This window comes from Pundamilia nyererei, unplaced genomic scaffold (assembly GCF_000239375.1).
Source record: "Pundamilia nyererei isolate P.nyererei 1_Seehausen unplaced genomic scaffold, PunNye1.0 scaffold00042, whole genome shotgun sequence".
NCBI lineage: Eukaryota > Metazoa > Chordata > Actinopteri > Cichliformes > Cichlidae > Pundamilia > Pundamilia nyererei.
This window is the reverse complement of record NW_005187443.1, coordinates 3,964,528-3,987,330: the sequence shown is the minus strand read 5'-3', so window position 1 is coordinate 3,987,330 and position 22,803 is coordinate 3,964,528. Positions and strand designations below refer to the sequence as shown.

Sequence of the window (22,803 nt, the reverse complement as noted above, 5' to 3'; positions counted from 1 at the left end):
TTTTTCCAGTTTTGTTATGTTTGAGTTGAGTTCAGCATTAAAGCTGTTTTCGTTTAAGTTCTGTCTCCGGAGTCTGCACTTTGGGTCCTATTCCTGCCTGCACACAGCCACACCTAACAGAAGGCCACCGAATCACAGAGGCGTAAAGGTATTGACATGTCTTCTTTGCTAAGATATTAGCTTTCAACTGCCCCCCTCAAAAAATAGTTGTGGTTCATTAAAGATGGTCGCCTAAATATTTAATATTAGATTCTAATCTTGAATATTAGCATAAAGGCATTGCCTCTTAGATTAATGCAATGCATTCTATTCTGCCCAAAATAAAGTGGGATTTTTATGTAAACATGGGATACACCTATGTCATTTTGGCAAAAGCAGATCCCCAGAATGAGATATTTAAATGAGATGTGTTTGTAATTTGCATACAGAGCCAAATTGTATGCTATTAAGAGAAGAGACATGGTAAGCTGTCCCCTGAGAAGCACTGAGAAATAGCTCTGATCATTCTAAATCCCTGGATTGTTCCCCTATTAATCCTGTTTCGTGCTGCTGCTAATAGCTGTATTTTTATGTGTGTCAGCATCCAGGTGATTATAGCAGCAAAATAAATCTTGGGTTTAAAAGAACATCAGCAGAAGAAACCATTAATTTGATGTATTACTGAAAGGAGGAGGTGGGCAGACATGCTCAAATACTGTTTTATAAGAAAAAAGTATGGAATAACTTTTTCAGTGTGTCTTCATTATGGATTTTTGCGTTGCAGGAGTGGAGACTATCAAATGAAATGGAGGGTTTTTTTTAATGTAATAGAAAACAATGCAATGATGTCAAAGACAGCAATGTCAGTCCTGTCAAAAATGGGATCCAGGATCCCACATGTAGAGGGTTTCTAGACTTCAGAAGCCTCTAGACACGCACGTGAATGGTGAGAATGCTGGAATTACCTCATACACATTGAACTGGCTCTGCCCTCGAGCTAGCTCTCGGTAGCTGGTGGTAAAATCCCCAATGAAATCGTGGCTGGGATAAGAAATAAAGGGGGAGAAGCATCAGTAACTAGAAGCATTTCTATTACAAATAACAGGGGAGAGGGTTGGGATAAGCTGGAACTTCGTGACAGGAAATTATAACATTCTCAAGTAAAGTTTGAACCTTGAGTTCTTGGCCTTTTGAGATTATTGTAGAGCAAGTTAGAGTGAGTTACATATAATTAAATATGGTCTTAAACAGTAACTGTACATTAAAGATTTCTCAGATTCTGACTAGTCATGTAATTTCTTGGTTAATATACTCACCTTCCATCCCTATCCCAGTCATACACCTCCACTTTGATTGTTCTGGGGAAACCAAACAGAACATACACACAAACACGACCCATAATAATGTTAGCTGTGATTAAAAACTTTTTTGGACAAGATGTGGATTCAATATTTAGCAAAAGATACTTAAGCTGTGTACACACTGGAAGCAATTTGCAGTGATGTGTCAGCTGGTCACAATAGAAAGTGAATTTGGCAACTTTATAACCGTTGTTGATGTGAAACGGGCTTCCTGTCGAGCGACTGAAGCGACCATCAACAGGAGTGAAAAATATCAGTGACTGACATTTGTCCAGGTGATAAATATGCTAGAGGATAACCTGGACAACCTGAGCCTGGAATGTCTACAAGCGACCGGCTTTCAGCTTCAAAGCAAGCAAGTCGCTTAACTGTGCACGCAGCTTTAGGGAAAAGGTTTTTAGAAATGGAAAGACTACAGGCGAGCGTGAGGGTGCTTCTTTATATTCAATGCAATAAAACAAGGTAGTAAGTAGAGATTTGCTCTTGCTTTGCTTCTTCACTTTGGTGAACATTGTTTTAACGTTTAGACAGTTGTTATAGAGATCCTAGGTAACCTGTAATTTCCATCAAACCAACCCCAGAACTTGAGAAGAAAGCCTGCTCATATGATGACTGATCGTGTGAGGTTAAAGGTTTGTGTCAAAGTGCGAAGAAGTGACCGTTTTGAAGGAGTGGGAAGAGTCTCGCTCCTTCGTTGTTACACATGGATAGTTGGTCAGGACCTCTTAGAATCACGCTGAAATGTACGGGGTACTCTTGAGTAGTGAGGTGTGTGAAAGAGGAATAAACTAAGCAAAACCACAATCCTTTCCACAGACCTAATTAAGTTATTTTCAGTCTGCCTAAACAAGCAGTGAGTGAAAGTGGAAAACAGCAAGCTCCCAAAAGGGATATTAATTATGACCTTGCTGCTAATAAACCTGTTCATGCAGTGGCATGAACAGGTTTATTAGCAGTTTCTAAGTGGTGTCTTATGGTTTCTTAGTGCCTTCTTATAGTACAAAAAACTTAAATTATTATTTAAAGTGGTTGTAAAAAGAAAGTTTTTCATATTAAGACAAAATAAAAACATTATCTAGTCCTTACCAGGTCCTAAAAGATGGTAAATACAACCAAAGATGAACAAGAACACAACACATATCACACTGCGCAATTATTTAACAAAAACTAAGCCAAAATGCAGAAGCATTGAAGTCTACCCATGATTCAATGACAGTGCTGAAGAAGTCTATTGGTTTGTTCCGATACAACACAGATATGACAACACTTCTAAACAAGTCGTACTTGTTCACACTTTTTCTACTTCTACAGTCACTCACTTAAACATTTAACATGCTAACTGAGGCCTGCAGACTGCAGAGGTGTAGCTCTGGAGTTTTTTGTAATTCTGAACATTGTACAGTCTGACCTTGGGGTGAAATTTCTGGTACGTCCACTCCTGGCAAAATTGGTGACTGGGAAGATTGAATGTTTTCCACTTGTGAATAGTGTTTCTCACTGTAGAATGATGGACTTCAAATTGTTTGGAAATGGCCTTCTAACAGTTCCCAGACTGATGTGCAGCAACAATTACCGCTCTAAGATCATTGCTGACACACTCGAATGCCCCAGACCTGCAAACTGAACAAACCTCTGCTTTTACAGAGGTGCTTGCACCCTGATGATCAGTTAATCACATGCATTTGATTATCAGGCTGCTATTCGCCCTCTGAATTCCTATGGAAGCAGTTATGGGGTACTTATGCTGCTTCTGCTTTTTGTTTTTGTTAAATAGATAATCAGACAGTGTAACACGCAATGTTTTATTTTTCATCAGAGGTCACATTTACCCAATTTTAAGACTTGCTGAGGATCAGAATGTTTTTTTAATGTCCTGATAGGTCAAACTTTTGAAATGAGAACCAAGCCAAAGAAATATTATGTGTGTACCACTGTGATGCTGGTGGCTTCCTCACTAAATGGCAGATTTTTGACGTCCTTCAATGTGAATGCAGTAGATTGTTTTGTCAGTTGGTTGTTACAACTACAGAATCCAAACGGCATCTTTACAACAATTCTGCAATGTCTTAAAAGTGGATTTTTAAAACAGATATTAGCGGAAAAGTTATTTCTGAGGACAAAAGAGATTAAAATAAATACACTGCAGTGCATATGTGAAGCTTCTGTTCTGTGTAAAAAAATAAACCCAAGTCTCCGCCAACAGTTTTATCAAAGGTTATTTTTAAGGACACGAACAACAGCTACACTTTACCAGGAGAAAATATTTTGACACCGTGCTCAGGGAGCCCCGAAATCAGTTAAAACAGACGTCACTCGGTTCTCTAACAGGGATACTCGCTAACATTAGAACAAGGCTGAGCTGCTGGCTGCATGTTGCAAGAGAAAACGTCAACTCGTATAAAGCGCTCCCTTCAAAAAATTGCCATTTGCAAACTGATGACATTTTACACAAATGCAGCAGAAACAATGTCCCAGCAGAGAAGCGAAAACTTTTCTCGGCTCTTTCATTTCGGAGTCACATTGATCTAACCCCCATACCTCCCCTCCCTCCCCGACTTCGAGTTACACAAGTACTGACACCATCCAGATCCAAAGAAAATATAAGCAACCAGTAGATCATAGATTTCTTTCTTGTCACTGCATAACTGAAAGATGCCAGCTATGAGCCCAGCCACCTTCCCAGCCACATGGCCCCTGTCGCTCTGTGGTGACAGTTTGTTCTTTTGAGGTAATCTTCAAAATGTGCTTGTCATCTTCGATGGTAGGAACATGGTGCTTCTCCTCGAGGGAGGGAAATAGAAATAATGGGCAGAGGAAAAAAACTATGTAATCCTCTCACCAGTCTATATACAGGAGCAAATTGAGTAAGTGCTTAAGTGTATGTCATGCTACTCCAATAAAGGACCACATCAGACCTGCTTCTAGGTCTGATGTGCAGATACCTGCTTCTAACATTTGACACAACTTTAATTTAAATCTCTGTAATCTTACAGCCGTATCAAAGCACACGGGCGGCCCGGATCCTCGAGTGGCTCAATTGAACCTTGAGAACAATATACACTCCAAAACTAATCTGCCAGTGATATCTTTGGCTACTATTCTGAGGCATCTTTAATGAACACGACTCATTTTCAGTAATGGGGGCCTATATAATTGAGTGACAAAAAGGGAGACCGCGTTTGATACCGAACAATTCCTCAGCTCCAATTACACAGATCTGTCTGATCTTTTGCCAGGAATAAAAATAGATGATGTTTGAGTCACCCAGGCTAGGATGTTAATGAGGAAGAAATGACTCTTTTGGTGTTTGAAATTATTTATTAGTGTTTAAATATATACCTTAGGTACCGCCTACACTGATGAAATACACTAGAAAGTAGAGCTGGGCGATATGAGATTTTTTCATATCACGATATGTTTTTTTCATTTCAGGCGATAACGATATCTATCACGATATAAGCCAAATAACTATATTTGTAAGATTTAAATGTGCCGTTGCTCACAAGTAAAATGTAAAATAATCAGCAGCTTGTTTTTATTTAAATATTTATTTCCCATAATAAGTTCAACAGGGTAGATGTACTTAAGGAACATGAGACTTTTTCAGATAAATAAAGGCAAATATTGCAAACTACACAAAAGGCAGCCGCTAAAGCGTTTAAGTTTCAAAATAGAACAAAATATTAATTCTAAAAATAAATCTTAGTTTGTTTTACAGAAGAACAGACAAAACTGACTAACTTTTGTCAATATCAAATAAACTGAGAACTAAAAGGAAATTCTCAATCTCTCCTTGTTGTATAGCTGAGCTTTTCAAACAGTTTTAACAGTTACTTTAGTCTGACAAAAGCCGAATGACGAATTAGCGCTTCCAGTCAGAGACTGAGGCTACGTCCACACGTACACGGGTATTTTTGAAAACGGAGATTTTCCGTTTTCGTTTTAAAAAATAATCCCGTTCACACGTAAAGGCAGAAATGAAGGAAAACGCTGCTATGAACATGCCAAAGCAGCAGGTGGCGCTAGATTCCTAACCGTGCAGAAATGTTGGCCAATCAGAAGTCTAGAAGCCTCGGTGGGAAAAAGTAAACAAAGCTGCGGCATAGAAGCAGAACCGAGTCGTATGTGTGGAGGGACAGAAACTGTGTGTGTATGTAAGCATTTAAACACTGCAGAGAGTAGAATTAACAGTAACAGTATTGTAGAAATTCATTTCACCGAAACAATAACGTGGCGCACAGTGTGACGCATGCACCAGTTTATTGTATTTCCAGACTTGCTTTCGGCACAATTTACAGTGCACGCTACTCTGTTTTTTGTCAGACTTGAAATAGCCGAAATACCTCCACACTACGGAACTTCTATGGCTCTTCCGTTCGACAATCTCTCCGGCATTGGAACCATCATCTGTTTTCTCTTCGGTCACGCTCGGTTGATTTTTCTAGTCGGCACACTCATTTCCTACATTACGCGCTGGCTCCATTACCCGCTGGCTGCTTCCCAAACAAACACACGTGCGGCTTGGCACTTGTGCTGTACGTAACAAGTCACGCGACGTGACGCTGCGGCTGTGATTGGTTCGGCTCTGCGCTACTTAATTTGGATCGGCCGACCTTTTTTTTTTTTTTTTTTTTTGAGAAGAGCGGCGAGGTCTATCGCGATAGCTTAATTTCTCTATCGAGTAAAAGTTATATCGCGATACATATCGTTATCGTTCTATCGCCCAGCTCTACTAGAAAGGTGAGATTTTCCTACACAACCAATTGTGGAGCTGAATATAGAACAACTTGGAAGTGTCTTATTTCTCTTCACACTCCCGCATTTTCTTCTCCTTGACTGGAACAATGCCTTTGACACGCTGGATCTCTGCTTTTCCTTCTCCGGTTCGACTTACCTTTGCTGTCTGTTAAATTTCTTCCTTTTCTCATTCATTTCTCCCCCCTCTCCATCTCATCTGCTTCCTTTCCTTCACTTTCACTCGCCTGTTGTTTGCCAATATGTTGTCTTGTTGCTTAAATTTGTTCAAGGATCAGATGTTTGCTGTCACTGGGGATTCAACTGGATTCTGCTGCCACCGGAAAGATGGCCTGCCTAATCACTGTGCCATCCTGACACTTGCTAGCAAAGTTGAAAGGTGGTTTTTTTGTTAATCCTTGACTTTCTTGTTTGCAGGGTACTTTAGAAGACTGCCAGCTGATCTGACTAAAATATTTTTGGCCAGTAGTTCCTGGATTGATCTGGGATTTCCATTTGCTGTTTCCTAACAATAACAAGCAGCACTTTCTGTATGACAGCTGAGGTGCAGTAGTGCGTGTATGCAGTAATACACCATGTACCCCACTCTGCACAGGGGGATTTAGTTTATACTTGCTTCAAAACAACCACAGATATGTATCAGTGCGTATCTTGCAGGGTAAAGCTGCAGTCAATTACATTAAAGTCTTTTATGCAGTCTGTTGTGCTTCCTGCACAAGGATTTTTGTTCTCTGACTTCAGCCTTCAAAGCGGTGACCATCACCAGGTAGCATTACAAAGTAGTCTGGGTAAAACTGCATCGAGTCTGGGGAAAAGCTGAAAAATGTGAATGGAAAAGGTCACGGTTAAGCCCAAACCTGATTTAGAATGGAGTGGACACGAAGAAACGCGGCGACAGCGATTGGTTATCTCTGATTGGTAAATATTACTCTTACTGAATATTACTTATCGTAAAACATAACAATCGAGAATATTAGTTATGACTCAAAAACTCACAAAACGGGGTTCCAGTGATGCCAAACAGCTGGAGTTTCTGTGGTGGTAAAAATGCCTCACTGATACTCTGAATTTAGAAATAGTACAAAAAAACTAAAAAAATTATCTTTTTTTTTTTTTGAGCTATTCAACTCCAAAAGTTCTGGTTAAGTTTTGAAATCTGTTATGAAGTCTACCTCTTTATAAGCATACCCTCTCAGCAGCCGCTCCGTCTGGGCTATTGTAGGCTGAGTACACACCTGGCAGCTCCTTGTTATCACCTGCTACGAGGTATTCAACAGCCCGCTATTGTGAGCGATCCAGCTGGCTATATAAGAGAAACTCAACAAATCAAATATTTTGTCACGTCGCTAAAAAGTTCAGCTTTTATGCTCACGCCTCCTTCTGCCACTTGTTCTCAGTCTTGCTTTTATAACGAGGCAGTGTGGCTTTTAATTGTATTTGAGGGGAGAGAGAGAGGTTGCATGTGAACCAAAGCATGCTGGGTAATTTAAACTCACAGATGGACGTGTCTTGCGGTGACAGAACCCCTTAGTCATATCTTTTCAGTTTGTCCACTGATGGGATGTTAAAAGGGCGCGGTCATCCATTAGCTGTACTCCCCAAATGGGAGACTGACAACATCAGCCTTTTGAAACTATTTCAACAGAAGTAGTAGAATACATTAAAGCCCTCGGACACTCCTTTGGCAGCACGTGGATGTTTTTAGATGCAACACCACACTGGCTGAAAAAAAAAGTGTCCTATGACTGGAGGGGAAGTCAGCCAAAATAACATACGGCTGTCACTGAAATATTTACAGTCAGCTCCCATTGGAAGTTTAGGTTTTAACAAAGACACTGAAAATGAAACAGAAATGCCATTTTTTCATCACCTGATTTGAGAGTTTGAATCACTGGAATTTCATAGATTCATGCCTAAAGTGCACATCACTACAATATAAACAATTTTAGGGACAAGGCGTACCCTGGGAAGCTCAACATGGTCTCACATTTAAAACCTATTAAAATAAATGGCAAGCTAAATAGAGTGGAGAGATCATGTGCAGCACTATTTTTTATTTGGCTTCCAGTGGCTGTTTGTCTTGTTTGGAGGAGAAAATCTTGCAGGAAGTGGGACGGATGCTTTACTTTTACAGCGGAGACACTGTGTCTTGCTAGTCTTATTCATTTAGAGATGTCACTTTGGAGAGTCTTGTTAAACTTCAGCTTCTCCTTTTGTCAACTGGTGCAACGACTGGGATGAATGTGTGCCAACTAATACAGGAAAGCAAATCAGCAGTCGGTCATCCACTGACTCATGGAGGCAAGGTGTAGAGATACCTCGATGTCTTCGTCAACATGAGATGGGCTCAGAATGAGACACATTAGAGTATGAGATGCACATAACAAACAGCTGGAACTACAGACGCTGTCTCTACACCCTGATACACTCACGCCAGAATAGGGAAAATCTTCTGCACTCGCTTCAGATGTGGAAGGTTAGGAGGACATTATATTGAAGGAAATGTTTGAAATACTAAGGCCTCAGGCTACGAGATAAGGCCTCTCTGGGAAAGGCATACAATGTAAGAATAAGTAAGAAGACAACACATTTACTTCAGATTATTGCTTTATCCATGTGTGTCATCTATCGTAAAAAAAAACAAAAACATTTATATTCTGCAAAAATATGCCTCCGTGTTGAAGTGTAAAAGTTGGTGTATTGGAAAAGAATTATTCAAACTGCAGTGGAAGAGACTTCAGAAATAAATCATCATAATGTGCCGTACACCAAACAGGTGGCTTAAATGTCCACCAGGTGTAGCTTTAACGTCACTGCAAAGACAAAGAAAGCACGAATGAAACAGAAATGTCATTAGCTAACAAGATATTCTCGGAAAACTGAGACTATGGTGTTAGCTAATGTTAGGCATCATACAGAAACAAAAGATTTTTTTATATTTAAACTATATATCCTGGGTAGAAAAATACTTTGTGATAGCTTAACAAGCTACATCATACAGCACATTTTTCCCCTTTCATCCAGCTGACAAACATGATAAAATAGGCTTTGCATTTAACACACAGTGTCTTCAAAAGTATTTACCCTCTTCCTGATTTTTTTGTTTTTTGCATATTTTTCACATTTCTATGTTTCCAGTTACAGATTTTAATATCAGACAACTATAACCTGAGTAAATACAAAACAAAGTTTTTAAATAACAATTTCATTTATTAAGAGGGAAAAAGCTCTCCATATACCCGACCCTGTAAGTAATAGCCCTGCCTGCTGAATCACAAATTAATTCCATTGTTTTTGAGAGATGAGTTTAAGTTAACTAACCATACCCTGGCCTGATTACTGCCAGACTTTTTAATAAATCAAGAAATCACTTAAATAAAATGCGTCTGACAAAGTGAAGCAGATTAAAAGATCTCAACGTGTAATGCACCATGCCAAAAACTAAAGAAACAGCTGAGAAATAAAGTCTGGAAAGAGTTACTGATGGAACCATGAAATCTGCTCTCTACCAGAAAATCCTGAAGGACAATGTCCAACCATCAGTTCACCCCCTGAAGATCAAGCACACCCAATTTTTGCAGCAGGACAATGATCCAAAACGCACCAACAAGTCCACCTTTGAATGGCTCAGAACAAACAAAAGGAAGGTTTTGGAGTGGCCTAGTCAAAATCCAGACTGAAATCCAATTGAGATACTTTGGCACGACCTAAACGGGCCATTCATGCTCAAAAATGTGGCTAAATTAAAGAGTGATCTGAAAGACTTGCCAACTATTTCAAATGCTTGTGGATAGCTTTGTTCCCTTAATACCTGAAATCATTATATAATCAGCTGCATGGTGTGAAACAGGTAAGTGTGACAAATATCTAAAAAACTAAGAAATTCAGAAGAGAGCAAATATTTTTTCATGGCATTAAATAGCAGCCATTTCTGAGGGCTCAGTCCACAGATTATGTCTATATATTTATTCTAGAGTAGTGTTGCATGATTTACAGTTCCAAATAATCCTTATTTATATCCGATGGGCATCGGTGCATTCCCACAGCTCATTCATTGTCTGAATCGCGTTGTTTTCAGCTCCTCTCCCTTTAAGCCAACTTGTTCTAATTGGCTGCAACTGCAAACTGCAAGATTCAAAACTCAATTTTAAAGACAAATGTTTGATACTTGTACAATTTTAAATAGGTCTGGACAGTATTAGATGTGTTTGTTGTATCTGGCTCTTTGCATCACATTAACACTTCAAATATTTGGAAGGTTTCCTTCACTTGATGTCTGTAAGCAGTAATTGCATACTGGTTCAAAGTGACTGACAGCCTAAAGAGCTGTGTTTGCTGAATGACATCCTCGGCGATAATGTACCACGACAGAGGTTGTAAAGATTATTTATTAAAGGATCTTGCAAACTATGTAATTAAAAATACTGACAGGCCTCCCCATTGCCCTCTCACAGGAACACGAAAACCGAAAAAAGAGAAAAAAAACCACTGACACACAAAGTTGATTTCTCGCCCACTCTCAAATATATAACCTGTTTATAGCACTGTCTTGGTGATATTTCAAGACACACAGAATCTCCTGCTGTTTCAGCTTTTGGCTTGTCACATTTCATTATACTGTGTGGGCATGTGTGTATATGTGTTCATGCTTTCATAGCACAGGAACATTTAAGGAAGTGCCTTTGATGTCCAGCTCAGTCCCTTGTGTATGATTGGCTCTGACAGGGTAGCGAGCACTTCTCGGACTTGTGTGTGATTGGCTGGCTGACACAGTTTTGCCTGAAATTTATCGAAACGCATCTTGAGGCAATGCCACACATCCATAAAATCCGCGTCATCAGTAGCTATGTCCCTTTTTCTTTAGGATTCATCTCAGTTTTCTAAGCGCACACCAGGTTCTCAGCATTTTCTGTAATTACTTTCACTGCACACAAAAAAAGATACGACAGACACCTTTGAGAGAGATAGCTGAGAAAAGAGAGAGAGAGAGAGAGGCAGGAAAAAGATGCATAAAAAAAACATCCCCCCCCAAAAAGTGATCTGTCACAACTTTTTTCGTCTATCCTCACAGCTCCTTCATGATTTACTTTGTTTTCTTCTCAGAACTGTCTTCTAAATTAGAAACAGGCAGATACCCCATGAGGAAAGGGAATTCATTACTTTTCTGACACAACATATCTGCATTAATTATGTGCCAGGAGGGAAGAGCAACCCATCATTATTTTAGATATTTGGCAAATAATGTAATCCAGTGTAAAAACAAAGAAAGAGGATGAAGCCTGAATCATGACAGTGTATTTAAAATGCTTCTAAATTCGTTAACCATCATATTAGTCACGTGGATGCTCTTTAATTTTTTTCCCCATCGACTCACAATTTGTTAAGCCTTGTGTTGTCTGAATAATGAGCTTTCTGCGTTCACACCACACGTATGTGGTTTACAGTGCTAACGGTAGCTTGGTCACTCTTAAAACAATGGCTGCTTGAATTAAGACATTGACAGCTGAGGACAGTCTCACATCTAACCCGTAACTACTATACACGGGCTCAGAGACCAGTTAGCAAACACAAAAACTCCTTGCAATTGCTTTGGTCATTAGCATATTGCTGTGGTTTGCATGAACAATAGCGACTAGTCTGCAAATACTAGCAAACTACTTAAGTTTTACTCCTTGTAGTTTCACTGCAAGCTTTAGTGAAACTTGAAAAAGTGCAATTTAAACCTTCGTTCATATTCAAAATGGTAAATGGCCTGCATTTGTATAGCGCTTTTCTAGTCCCTAAGGACCCCAAAGCGCTTTACACTACATTCAGTCATTCACCCATTCACACACACATTCACACACTGGCGATGGCAAGCTACATTGTAGCCACAGCCACCCTGGGGCGCACTGACAGAGGCGATATTCAAGGTGCAAGTTTCACTGTGAAAGCGAATAGTCTCCATTTCTGGTTTGCATCGCACATTTCACAGTTTCACTAAAGCTTGGCAAGTAGTTTGCTAGTGTTTGCTGACTATTCAGCATTTTCCTTATAGACTACGGGTGACGATTGCAACCATGTAGTGACCAAAGCAATTGTAAGGAGCTCTTAGCAACTTATTTGACAATAGCAACTAGCAGTAACCTCTAGCAAGCACAACAGGTCAAGGATTATACACTCTTCCCTAGCAACTGGCAGTTACCAGAGTCAATGACTGGTCTCTGGGCCTGTATGAATGGGGCTTTAGCAATTAATTTTACAGTGATTGTCAGCAACTTTCAGCAACCACTCACAGCCAGTCAGCAATTGGTTGCTAACTTGGCTGATACCTTCAAGGGCAGCATTTTTATCTGTTTAATTTTATAAGAGAAAAGCTTGTTCGAAGAGAATTGTAAATTTATTGCTACATCACCATCTCTCATTTCAACATTACCGACTGTTCATGGTGTGTGTATTATATTTATTATCAGGTAGAAAGAGAAGGTCAACAGATCCAAATGCAACAGTGTGGGGAAAACAGCAGATATGCAGATAAGAAAGTGTAAATTGTTGTACCTGTCATAATCTCCATTGCAGAGTGCTCGTACTGGGATGGTAAAAGGCTGCCACACTGGATTTAATGTGTTCTTCACCACCTCTGTTTTGTGGCAGATAGTAAACCTAGAGAAGGAGAACAAATGTTATCAAATATATTCAAGAAAACAGTGAAATAAAATTTGTCCTTTGTTGCTTACACAACCCAGAGAGAAATACAAAACTATGCAGGGAAGAAGCAGGTAATGTAGGAGATGGGCAAAACAATAAAGAAAATCTTGCAGTCTTAAATAGGGCTAGGCCAGTCTCACATATTTTAGACCATAACAAATAATTTTATATTTTGTCTAGCTTTTTAATTCCCTATCTTTGACCGCAGGTGAGACTATGATATGCTAATGGATTCCTTTGATATCTAAAATTTTTGCAGTCAAAAAACCTCCTAAAAAGCAAAAACGTATCAGTTTCAATCCAGGCCTTTTTACCCAAAGGCCTGGATTACTCATGCACTACTAATTGCCTCAAGCCTTTCAGACCCCTGTGACTCATTTAGCCATGAGCCTCTAACTTTTACCTCCTCTGGCCACCAACATGTAGCATGCCTATGGGGATTGGTTTCCCAAGCTGTTAACATAAAGAGAAAAATGCATGAAAAAAAACTCAAACTAGACTAACACAACACTTGGTGAAGCATCTGTTGGTAGATAGCGCTGACTCCGTGACAATTGCAAAGCCCTCTGGGAGGCTAAACAGCACTCTGGGAAAGTGTGAGGAGATAGGAGAGTCTTGTGCATCCCTACGTGAATTGCCTCAGAAACTGTTTTTCCTATTGGTTTAAAAGGCAGGTGCAGATGCAATGTTTTTCTTTATCTGTTCATTTTATGCTTCTTACATTAATTGCCTCTTTTTCCAATTTGCTCTCCTGGAGTGTTTTATGTAAGGCATAGTCATGGGAGTTGTGGTTGTGGTGTGAACTGGATAGATGCCTCTGTACACAGCTTTCTGGGGTGTACGCACCTCATGAACCACTCCAGCTCCTCTCTAATAATCATATTTAGCTGTTTTTGTCTGAACTGTTCCACTAAATGTTGTGCATTTCAATCATGGACTTAACATGGCAAATGCAGCACCTTTGAATTAGACCACCGCACCAAGGCTGGAGCTCCATGGATTATGTCTCAGGAGCCTTCCTCAAACGCTTCCCAATGCAAGACAAAATCACAAGCAGCACTCACGTTCCATCCTCGTTGCTTCTGTAGAAAACCATGAAAGGGTCCGACTTGCCAAAGAAGTCCTTTTTGTCCAGCTTGTTGGCACAAAACTGCATGGTGCCACTATCCTGTAGGGATGCATGGGAATGTTCATCGTTAGTTCTTTGTGATTTTATTCATGGTGGCCTATTTCTGATCTTGCTTCCTACTTCTCCACTTTTATCTTCACAGCTTGCAGGAGGGCAACAGATGGATGCAGCTGTTTGTGCATCACACAATAGGATACTGAATACTGAATGATGAAAAAGCATCTTTTCATTTCACGTTTTCTGACATACTGTAGTTTGTGTAGTTGTGTATATTTTTTACAGTGACAGTCAGACATCTGGACTGCCAGTGTTATTGTCCTTTCTGTGCTTTTGTTGTTGTTGTTGTTTTTTAAACATTACTAAAGACATCAAAACTGTGCGTCTGATAGCAGCTTTGCAGATTCTTGGCTTTCCCTCAACCAGCTTCTTGAGGTCGTTTCCTGGAGCTTTCCCGACAGTCTTAAAGGAATTCACACTTAATGGTGAGGACTTGTTGGCTAAATAAAATGTCAACAGTGTCACCAGGAAAGACCATCACCCCTCCTTTTGCACTGGGAATCGCACATGCCGATACCATCTGTTCACACAGCAGTTAAAATATGACCTTCAACATCTGTTTCCTCTTTTTCCAAATCCAAAGTGCCACTGTTGAGTCTGATGTGAGGGTATGACTGCAGGAAAAAACTGGCACATCAGCTTACAGGTTGAATTTCAAACCACTGATTGAAATAGTTTTCAAATTAAAAGTTCACATACAATCTTCCCTGATAAATGCAGATTTTTCTGTATCTACTTTTAGGAAAATCTGACATTTTTGTCTGACATTCATGGAAATATAGAAAATCTCACAAATTAAAAAAAAATGCATTTTGCATCTATGTATTCATTACTGACATATAGTCACAGCTACTGGGGTTTTCAATGTATATTCAATTTAAATTTAAATCTTTCAATCGATTCCATTTGCAGACTCATAAATAATGTTGTGAAATCATAACTTGTAATTGTAATTTTATTATGCTGTCTGAAAAAGTAATTTCTTGTAAATTGAGTGCTTAAATAAAGATTAAATAAAAAAAATTAACAATATTCAGCTTTTGCGTCAGTTTTATGTGGGCCCTGTGATGGACTGGCTGTCTGGGTCCAGTGTGCACTCCACCTGCGGGATACACCAGAACTCTCTGAACCCTGAAATGGACAAGTGATTAAGAAAATGACTGGCTGGGCAGCTGAGTGCATGGATGGACAGACGGATGGAGACTTTGGTAGATTTTCAAATGTGAAATTTAATGGCTTTGGACTTTTTCATACTGACATTTCACATAGACATAAGACACCATCTAATTGCTGAAGATCAGCAAAAATTAGCTTCAGTGGGAGTCTAAAAGAGTTAGGACTCACTGTCTGTCCACTACATTCTCACACATACATGCGCTCATGCATGTCAGAATTCTCGACACTGCTGCTGAAAAGACAAAAAGCTTATTTCTTGAGGTATAGTATAATATTTTGGCAAAATACTTTCCATTTATTTATATGAGGAATGGATTTAGACATATGACTATCTAATGCTTTAGTCTGCGTAGTGTAAATGTCACCTGCTTATATGGTCTCGCTCTGTCAAGCTCTGGCACTCGGCCCAGAGTCCACTCCAGCTTTATCTATAAACACGACCTAATGATCCACTACGCGCACGTGTGTGTGCGCGTGCAGACATTGTAATCAATGTACCGTATCCATCTAGTAGCAGTCTTGCTAAAATTAGTGTCATCTGCTTACCAAGTCTAATTCTAGCATGAGTAATAGTCATCAAGTCTGATACCTGTCACAGCATCTGGAATGTGTCAGGTTCATTTCGGCCTCAGAGGAACACCAAACAGAAAGTATGCTTTGAGCTTGGGGCTTCGGTTTGTCTAATATGTTCTGAGGAAGGTTGGATGCACTTACAGGGACCTTTTATGCTTTTCCATCAGAATTTCATATTAAATTGAAACATGTTAAAAGGAATTCCTGTGAGCCAAGAGTTCAGGCTTTCGATTTGAACCTTTCTTGTTTACACGGCCACATAAAGTCAGACTTTGACTTATAAGATCACATGGATAACTTCCAATAATATGAACAGAGCAAGTGCTGTTAAAAACAGTTTTATTGGAACTTAATGAAAACATTTACGCTGAAACGTATTGTTATTGTTGGCAGTTAACCAGTTAATGGAATTCTTATGCTTACACCCTAGCATATCTCTAAGAGAGATTACCTGTGAGGGTGGGTGACCTACGGCTATTGTGGATAAACAAAGATAAACAAAGACCACAAAAAAAACATTAGACACCACAAATAAATCAGAGGCCAGCAGCAGATGCTGTGAGATTAATTCTTACTGCAAAACAGCTCGTATTCTTCATCTGTAGTACTCCCACTTTCTCTAACAAATGGGCCTGATTTTGCATTTTCTCCCACTGCTGTTTATCATGAAATGTAGCGCTTTTTAAAGCTCCAAATATAAATCACTGGTCCGCTGTTTAGCATTGTAGTACTACTTGTTTACTGCGGCCGGTCCGTGTTCTGGGCTCTCCCTGTGTGCGGAGATGGGGACTGACAGAGATGGGGCCTGACTGATCTCTGGCACATGAGCTGTAGCTAATCTCTGAAACACAGTGGGTTCATTACAGTACATTTAGATGCTATAACAGTAGATTGCTGTTGTTGTCAGAGCCTCGGGCCTTCCACTGGGCAGCCATGGCGCCACTAATGATAGCTTAATAGCTTTTTAATGTTGCAGCTTGCACCTCATGTTTGGTCATGTGCCGAGTGGCAAATCAGCAAAAGAATGTGTGTGAGATTGTAGATGTGACAGGCCGGGTTTGGGAGTGAGGGCTTGAGTGTCTTTATACACAAATGCATTTTAATTTCAGTTTGCATGTTGCTACAGTGTCCTCTCACTATTTTTATCAGACACGGGCAGGCACGCTGCAGCGCACTCAAGAAAACATCACATCCAATCCAGCAGCCAGTGAGGAACTTTATCTGTATTCTGCCCTCAGCCTGAGGGACACACGCACACTACATGACTGGCGTTTGACACAGACCTCCTACATTGAGCTTACTCGCTCACTCACTTTCAATCTCTTAAAAAAACAGTCTTTTAATCCTGAGGGAGAGTGCTGATACCCACACTGCTTACTGATTGATGCACAAGCATATGTATGAGTATGAATATGAGAAGTAGAATTTTTTTTCGCTGTAGCAACAGATTTTATTTCATCTCTGGCTCTTTCTTTCATCCCATCCCTGGATACTCGATGAATATTTTCCATTTCAACAAGTGCCTGACTTCAACAAGTTTCTTACTGCTCGTGAAACCGCTCGAGCTCTCGATTCATACTGCCCTCGGCTGAAGCATACTTGCATTTTTAAACCTCTGAAGGCGCATACTGCAGCAAAAGTGTGTCCGTGCACCTTATAAAAAATTATTAATAAACTGGCCATAGGCTACAGGACCACAGACAGAAATTTAGATCAGTTCCAGGGCACTAGGTAAGCCTGAATGGTCACACTAAATTAATTCAATCAATAATTTTTAACAACAGTCCATTTTCTGCTTTACAACACTTTCCCAACCCACTAACTGCAAGCATGTGTGTGCCCGTGCATACTGCATAAAGATAATCAAAAAATACACAAATCCTCAACTCCTTGGGCACCTCTGCACCACTTCAGCTGCTGCAGCTACTTTAAATCACTTCCTTTAATTCCTGCTCTGGATTCTTCAAGTTAAGATGCATAATAGATCTAATCCATTGTATCAAAACAGCAACCCTTTGATTTGCCCTTTTCATGACCAGCAAGCTACTGGTCATGCTCCGCTCCTGATGTGCTACCTCTGGGTTTTGTGCAGACTCTTTCACTGCTGTTTGCTTTCTGGATTTTTTTCCAGACACCAGATTCTCATCAGTAGCAAAAATATTTACATGAATCACTTTCAGGCAGAACTTGATGTTTGTTCTCTGCACAGTTTTGAGGTCCTCCAGGGTTTGTCCTAAAAGTAGCAGGAAAGGTGGAGGCAGTGTAGATGTCCACATGGAGACAACTTTGAAGGAGATTTTGGCCTAAATGTTTGGCTGCTATCGCCTGTGAGGAAGATAGCATTCAAAACTTGTCCCCTGCTTCCTTCAAAGATTTTTAATCTGTGTCCAGTAAAATGAAATTCATAAAAAATAAAGACTGAAATAGTAAATATAAACCCTCAACAGAGTTTGAGGAATTTGTAAGTTAAGTTTCAATAACAGATGCAAGGGTGTACTAAATCAAAGATATTCTCCTGATAAAGGTTGTTAAACTACTCCCAGAAATCCAGTTAAAACTGCAGTCTGGGATTTGCGTGGTTTATTTTACACATCTGCTACAGAGTATCGACAGCAAGCTTTCAAGCAGTTTAGCAGTTGTTTGGTCCTGAAGGCGTTTTAGGGATCCAGCTGCAACCTGACAATTTGTGTTCATCTAACCCTCAGTAAAGTCCTCTAAATATAGCTGAAGTTGCCTCACAACCAATACCGACCTTGTCATGTTGCCCACAGCTTCTTTAGACCATCTAAAGATGCTGTAATAAAACATTTAACAATAAATAGACAGCAGATCATATTTTTTTACTGTTCTATTAATATAAATGTTAATGTAAAGTAATAGCAATGCGTGTGTATGAGTGTGTGTATGTGTGTGGGTGGTTGGGTGTGTAGCAGTGTTGCTGCTACTTTGAGTCAGCAAGTAAAGACACACCAAATCTGCGAGGAGTTGACAGGCACATAAAAGCATTTATGATGACAGCATGTAGAGGATATTAAATATGCATCTGCTTCTGCCTCATTAACACTCTGAGCCACAAACACGCACACTTTTGCACTCCTGCTTTGTGATCAACAGCCCTTTGCTAATATGGAGAGAATGGCAGTATCAATATTTAGCTAGAGGGACAAAGACTAGGTAGAGACACATTCATACCCTCAGGGGGGAATAAGGACTGTTTGTGTCAGAGCAGAAACAGTTACTGACACATGAATTACAAAAAAAAGAAGACAAATAGGCAAATGTATACTATAAACTAATTTATTAGAAACACGTAGGCCTGAATTAGTGTTAGGCAGTGTGTTGTTGGGGATTAATGCAGAAAAAAAAAGAAAAAGGGGCAATCAGCGAATTCATTAAATTCCCAATTGATGAGTCTGAGAGGAAATAGTGAGTCAAAGGTGGGCTTAGTGGGCTAGTATGTTGTCCTTCTGTGTTCAGTGATGTATGAGAGCACAGATTTATGATCATTACATGATCATATTGATTGTCCAGTCATTATAAACTGTGACAGTTATTACACAAACCCACTTAACCCACTTCCTAAGTTTGACATCATCTGGGTCCAAACTCTTCTTCAGTTTCCAAACTCAAGCAAACACTGTGGCATCACTAAGAATTTAGATTAACCCAATCTTTTAATTTCCAACACAGTGATGAGTGTTGCTGCTCTCCCAGGTATACTAAAGTTTAACATCCAAGCATCCATGAAGAAAGAGGATTTAGGAAGTTTAATGCGCTTAGAAGTTAGCAGCAAGTTAGCTCGCTAGTTTCAAATATAAAGATGGAATGATATAAAATGGTATATATACCATATATCATAGTTACAGTGATATGCATAAACAGAAGCAATGTTTGCAGGGTATTGAAGTTAGGCTAGCTGGTAAATAATTTATAATAATCGTATTCTACCTGGTTGCTAGCTACCGAGCTACTGTTAGGATAATATAATCACAGTAGAACAGCAAAGATGGAGGATGACTATTAATGTTTTTCCCCTCAGTAAAAGTCAGTGTGAGGGTTCCTGATGAGCAGAGACAAATGCTGGAAACGGACCGTCCACAACACGAGGTTAGTCACTAACATGCTGCTGCGTGGTTTGAATTACTCACTCTGAAAAATACCTGATCCTAAGCTTCATGTCCTCACTGAAATGGTTAGCATCAGAGTGATTATTTTCTGAATCTTTCAAATATTTGGTGCCTGGTAAACTGTGAACACATGGGCTGTAGTTCCATCATAAGCTTTTAAAAACTGAGCTTAAAAATGTGCAGCACATGATTATTGCTAATAAAAAGTCAGAGAGGCCAACAGTGATCACTGATTACTTTTATGGGCTTGTTTATTGTATTAAATAAAATAAGATAGAATTACAACACAAACAAGAGCCTCAGTGAACGCAGTAGGAGGTTGGACCCGGAAGCAACGTTGATCACAAGTGAACAGCTAATATCTTACTTTCCTCTGTTCTTGCTTGATTTATAGCTGCAATAAATCTGAATTTGTGGTCTATGTTTTCATGATGGTTCGTAGAATTTAATAAGTTTATCAAACAGTGTACATGAGGGGAATTATGCAGATGCAATTTCTCCTCCACACACAAAGCATCTTCTAACGACCCCATTCCCAGCCGCTCCAGGTTTTTCCTCCTTTCTACATTTCAATACTGTATTTTCCATTTGTTCTCTGCTCACGCTGATCAAAAACCTGTTCAACTTTGCTCCACACCAAATGTTCTGAAGGCTGCCCTTCAGATGTACTGTACAATCTGAAGTGGAATTTAGAGGCATCAAAGAAGATTTTAAAAGAGAAAAATGGAAGCACGGCAAGTGGAGGCGACCAGACGAGGAGGCTGCCATTCGGATTTAGGAAACTGCTCTGCTCAGATGAAAATGTTTCGTCCTCATCACAATGACAGAAAGATCAATCAGAATCAAAGAAGCAAAAAAGACATATATATCGGGGCCTGTCAGAAAGCAAATTAAGTTCCTGGCTGTTACACATGCACAGAGTAAACATCTGTACTCTTAGTAAGGAAACTTCTCCACTGGCTGTTTTGGTCAATCACACAGATGGCAAAATAGTCGGGCAGGCAGTTAAATTTAAGCAATTAAAGCAAAATGAAAATCCTCACGGGGATCTATCAGCTTTTAATGTGATGGAAGTTTCTCTTAAAGCAAGAGCAAATATAGAGATGCTGGGGGCAAAACCAAGCTTCTGTGCTCCCACTTTGTGAAGAAGAGTTGCCTTATTGCCAGTGGGATTCAGTGATATAGTACATGTACTGGAAGAGATTAGGTGGTCAGTGTTACCATGAGGATACTGTGTACATCCAGAACTGTGTGCAAGAAAAGTCAGCACACTACCAAGCGAAAATACAGCCGCTAGATTTGGAGGGGGAGCGGCCACGTTGTCAGAAATCCTGCAGGATTTAGGATCCCCGAAACATTTGAAATTTGCATGAAGCCATAACCACCCCTGCAAATTGGTTGCTTCGGGTGTGTTGATAGCGTCAGCAAGTGGGTGTTAATCAAAATTACGTGACCTAATATTTTTAAATTTACCATGTTTAGATAGCAGCAAGAACTTTTAATAACCAGCACACAGAGTTGGTGAAATGTTTCAGTATACTCAGATTGATTACTTTGCTCCATGGCTCATAAACTTGATTAAATAGGAGAACAGTCTTGTCTTTAATTGCTAGCTCGGTTTCATAAGCTCTCATGGTATTTTGTCCATATGCTTCAGATTTATCAAAGTCAATCTTTGTGGAAATCAGAGAGATAAATAATAGAACATATTTTAATCGGGGTTGCATTTGTTTTGTTTTCGTTTTATTTTTAATATATTAGCCTTTGTGTAATCAATAATAATTCAATCAGGGTAATACAACATGGAATCTTTCTGGCAATACCTATTTTGTTTATCTAAAAGTTGCATATGAAGACGCGGAGCTTCTGAGAAAGCGTTAATAATGGGTAAAAGAAATGAATCACCACATTAAAGAACACATCTTCAACCATTCCATGTTTTTCTTTAATTTTCTTTTTCACATTTAAAGCTTAATGATTTCATCCCCGAAAGCCAGTGTAACCCATAAGGTCTAGTGATATAGACTAATTGCATCCGTAGACCATACAAAATGTAGAGAGACGATGTTTCAGTGGGTTAACATTAATTTTTTGGCATGAGCCAGCTCTGGTCTACAGCATTGCCAACTGAGGGGTGAAGATATCTTTTTTCGCTGTCTTTGATCTACACTTAAAAGTCTGCTACTGGCATGATCACGGTGGAGTAAGAAACCTTATACTGAGAGATAAAATGTAGGGGAACACACTTTGATTGATTTTGCACATGCTGGGTATGTGCAAACATTACTTGACCCTGGTAAAGCATAATAATAATTATGTTGTGGCAGTAGGTCGAAATAAAGAAAGGTTATAATAAAGTTCCACCCTGAAATTGAGATTATCACACACTAGGTAGGAAACTCAAACATTTTGATTGGATAGCCCATGAGCTTATAGGCTGCAAGAGACATATTAACAAAAAAAGCAGTAATTAAGAGGTCCATAAGGGGTTGTTAATAATGCTGATTTGCAAAAAGAGAACAGAGGTTGAGGGCCACAAAGGTAAATGTGGAGCCACATGCTACATTGCATTACATCCCAGTATAACGTTTTGCTGTTATTCATCATCTCAAGAGACTCTATACACACGGCCCCTTTGCAGGACCCCAGACTGTATCTTTAATGTACTTGCATTTCTTCTAATATCCATATAAGAACTACAGAAACTACAGTGAAACATTGTAAAGCTTTTCCAAAGTTACTTGATCTTTGCAGTACTTTTATTTTTGTTGCAGCACTTTACGTATGCAAATGAGGCTGATAAAGTTTAATCATTTATGCGAACAGATGTATTAAAACTTCCTGCTGTAGACTGTGTAAGCAAAAAGACTTTAAAGAAATACTGGCCCACCACACGCTCGCTTCTACTGGGACTACATCATAAATAGAAAGTGGTAATAACGCCAGCGCATTAATACTT

General features: G+C 39.5%; 1 protein-coding gene across 2 annotated transcripts in view; it reads right to left on the bottom strand.

The window, feature by feature from the left end:
* cpne5b (copine Vb) overlaps nt 1–22,803 on the bottom strand; it is a 141,957-nt gene that overhangs the window by 25,166 nt on the left and 93,988 nt on the right. For both annotated transcript variants that reach the window (XM_005731385.1, XM_005731386.1), the window contains 4 exons: nt 13,847–13,950; nt 12,633–12,737; nt 1,296–1,337; nt 945–1,020 (listed from right to left, as the gene is read on the bottom strand). In XM_005731385.1, coding sequence (XP_005731442.1) covers nt 945–1,020; nt 1,296–1,337; nt 12,633–12,737; nt 13,847–13,950 — 327 coding nt within the window. The remainder of the gene's footprint in view (nt 1–944; nt 1,021–1,295; nt 1,338–12,632; nt 12,738–13,846; nt 13,951–22,803) is intronic.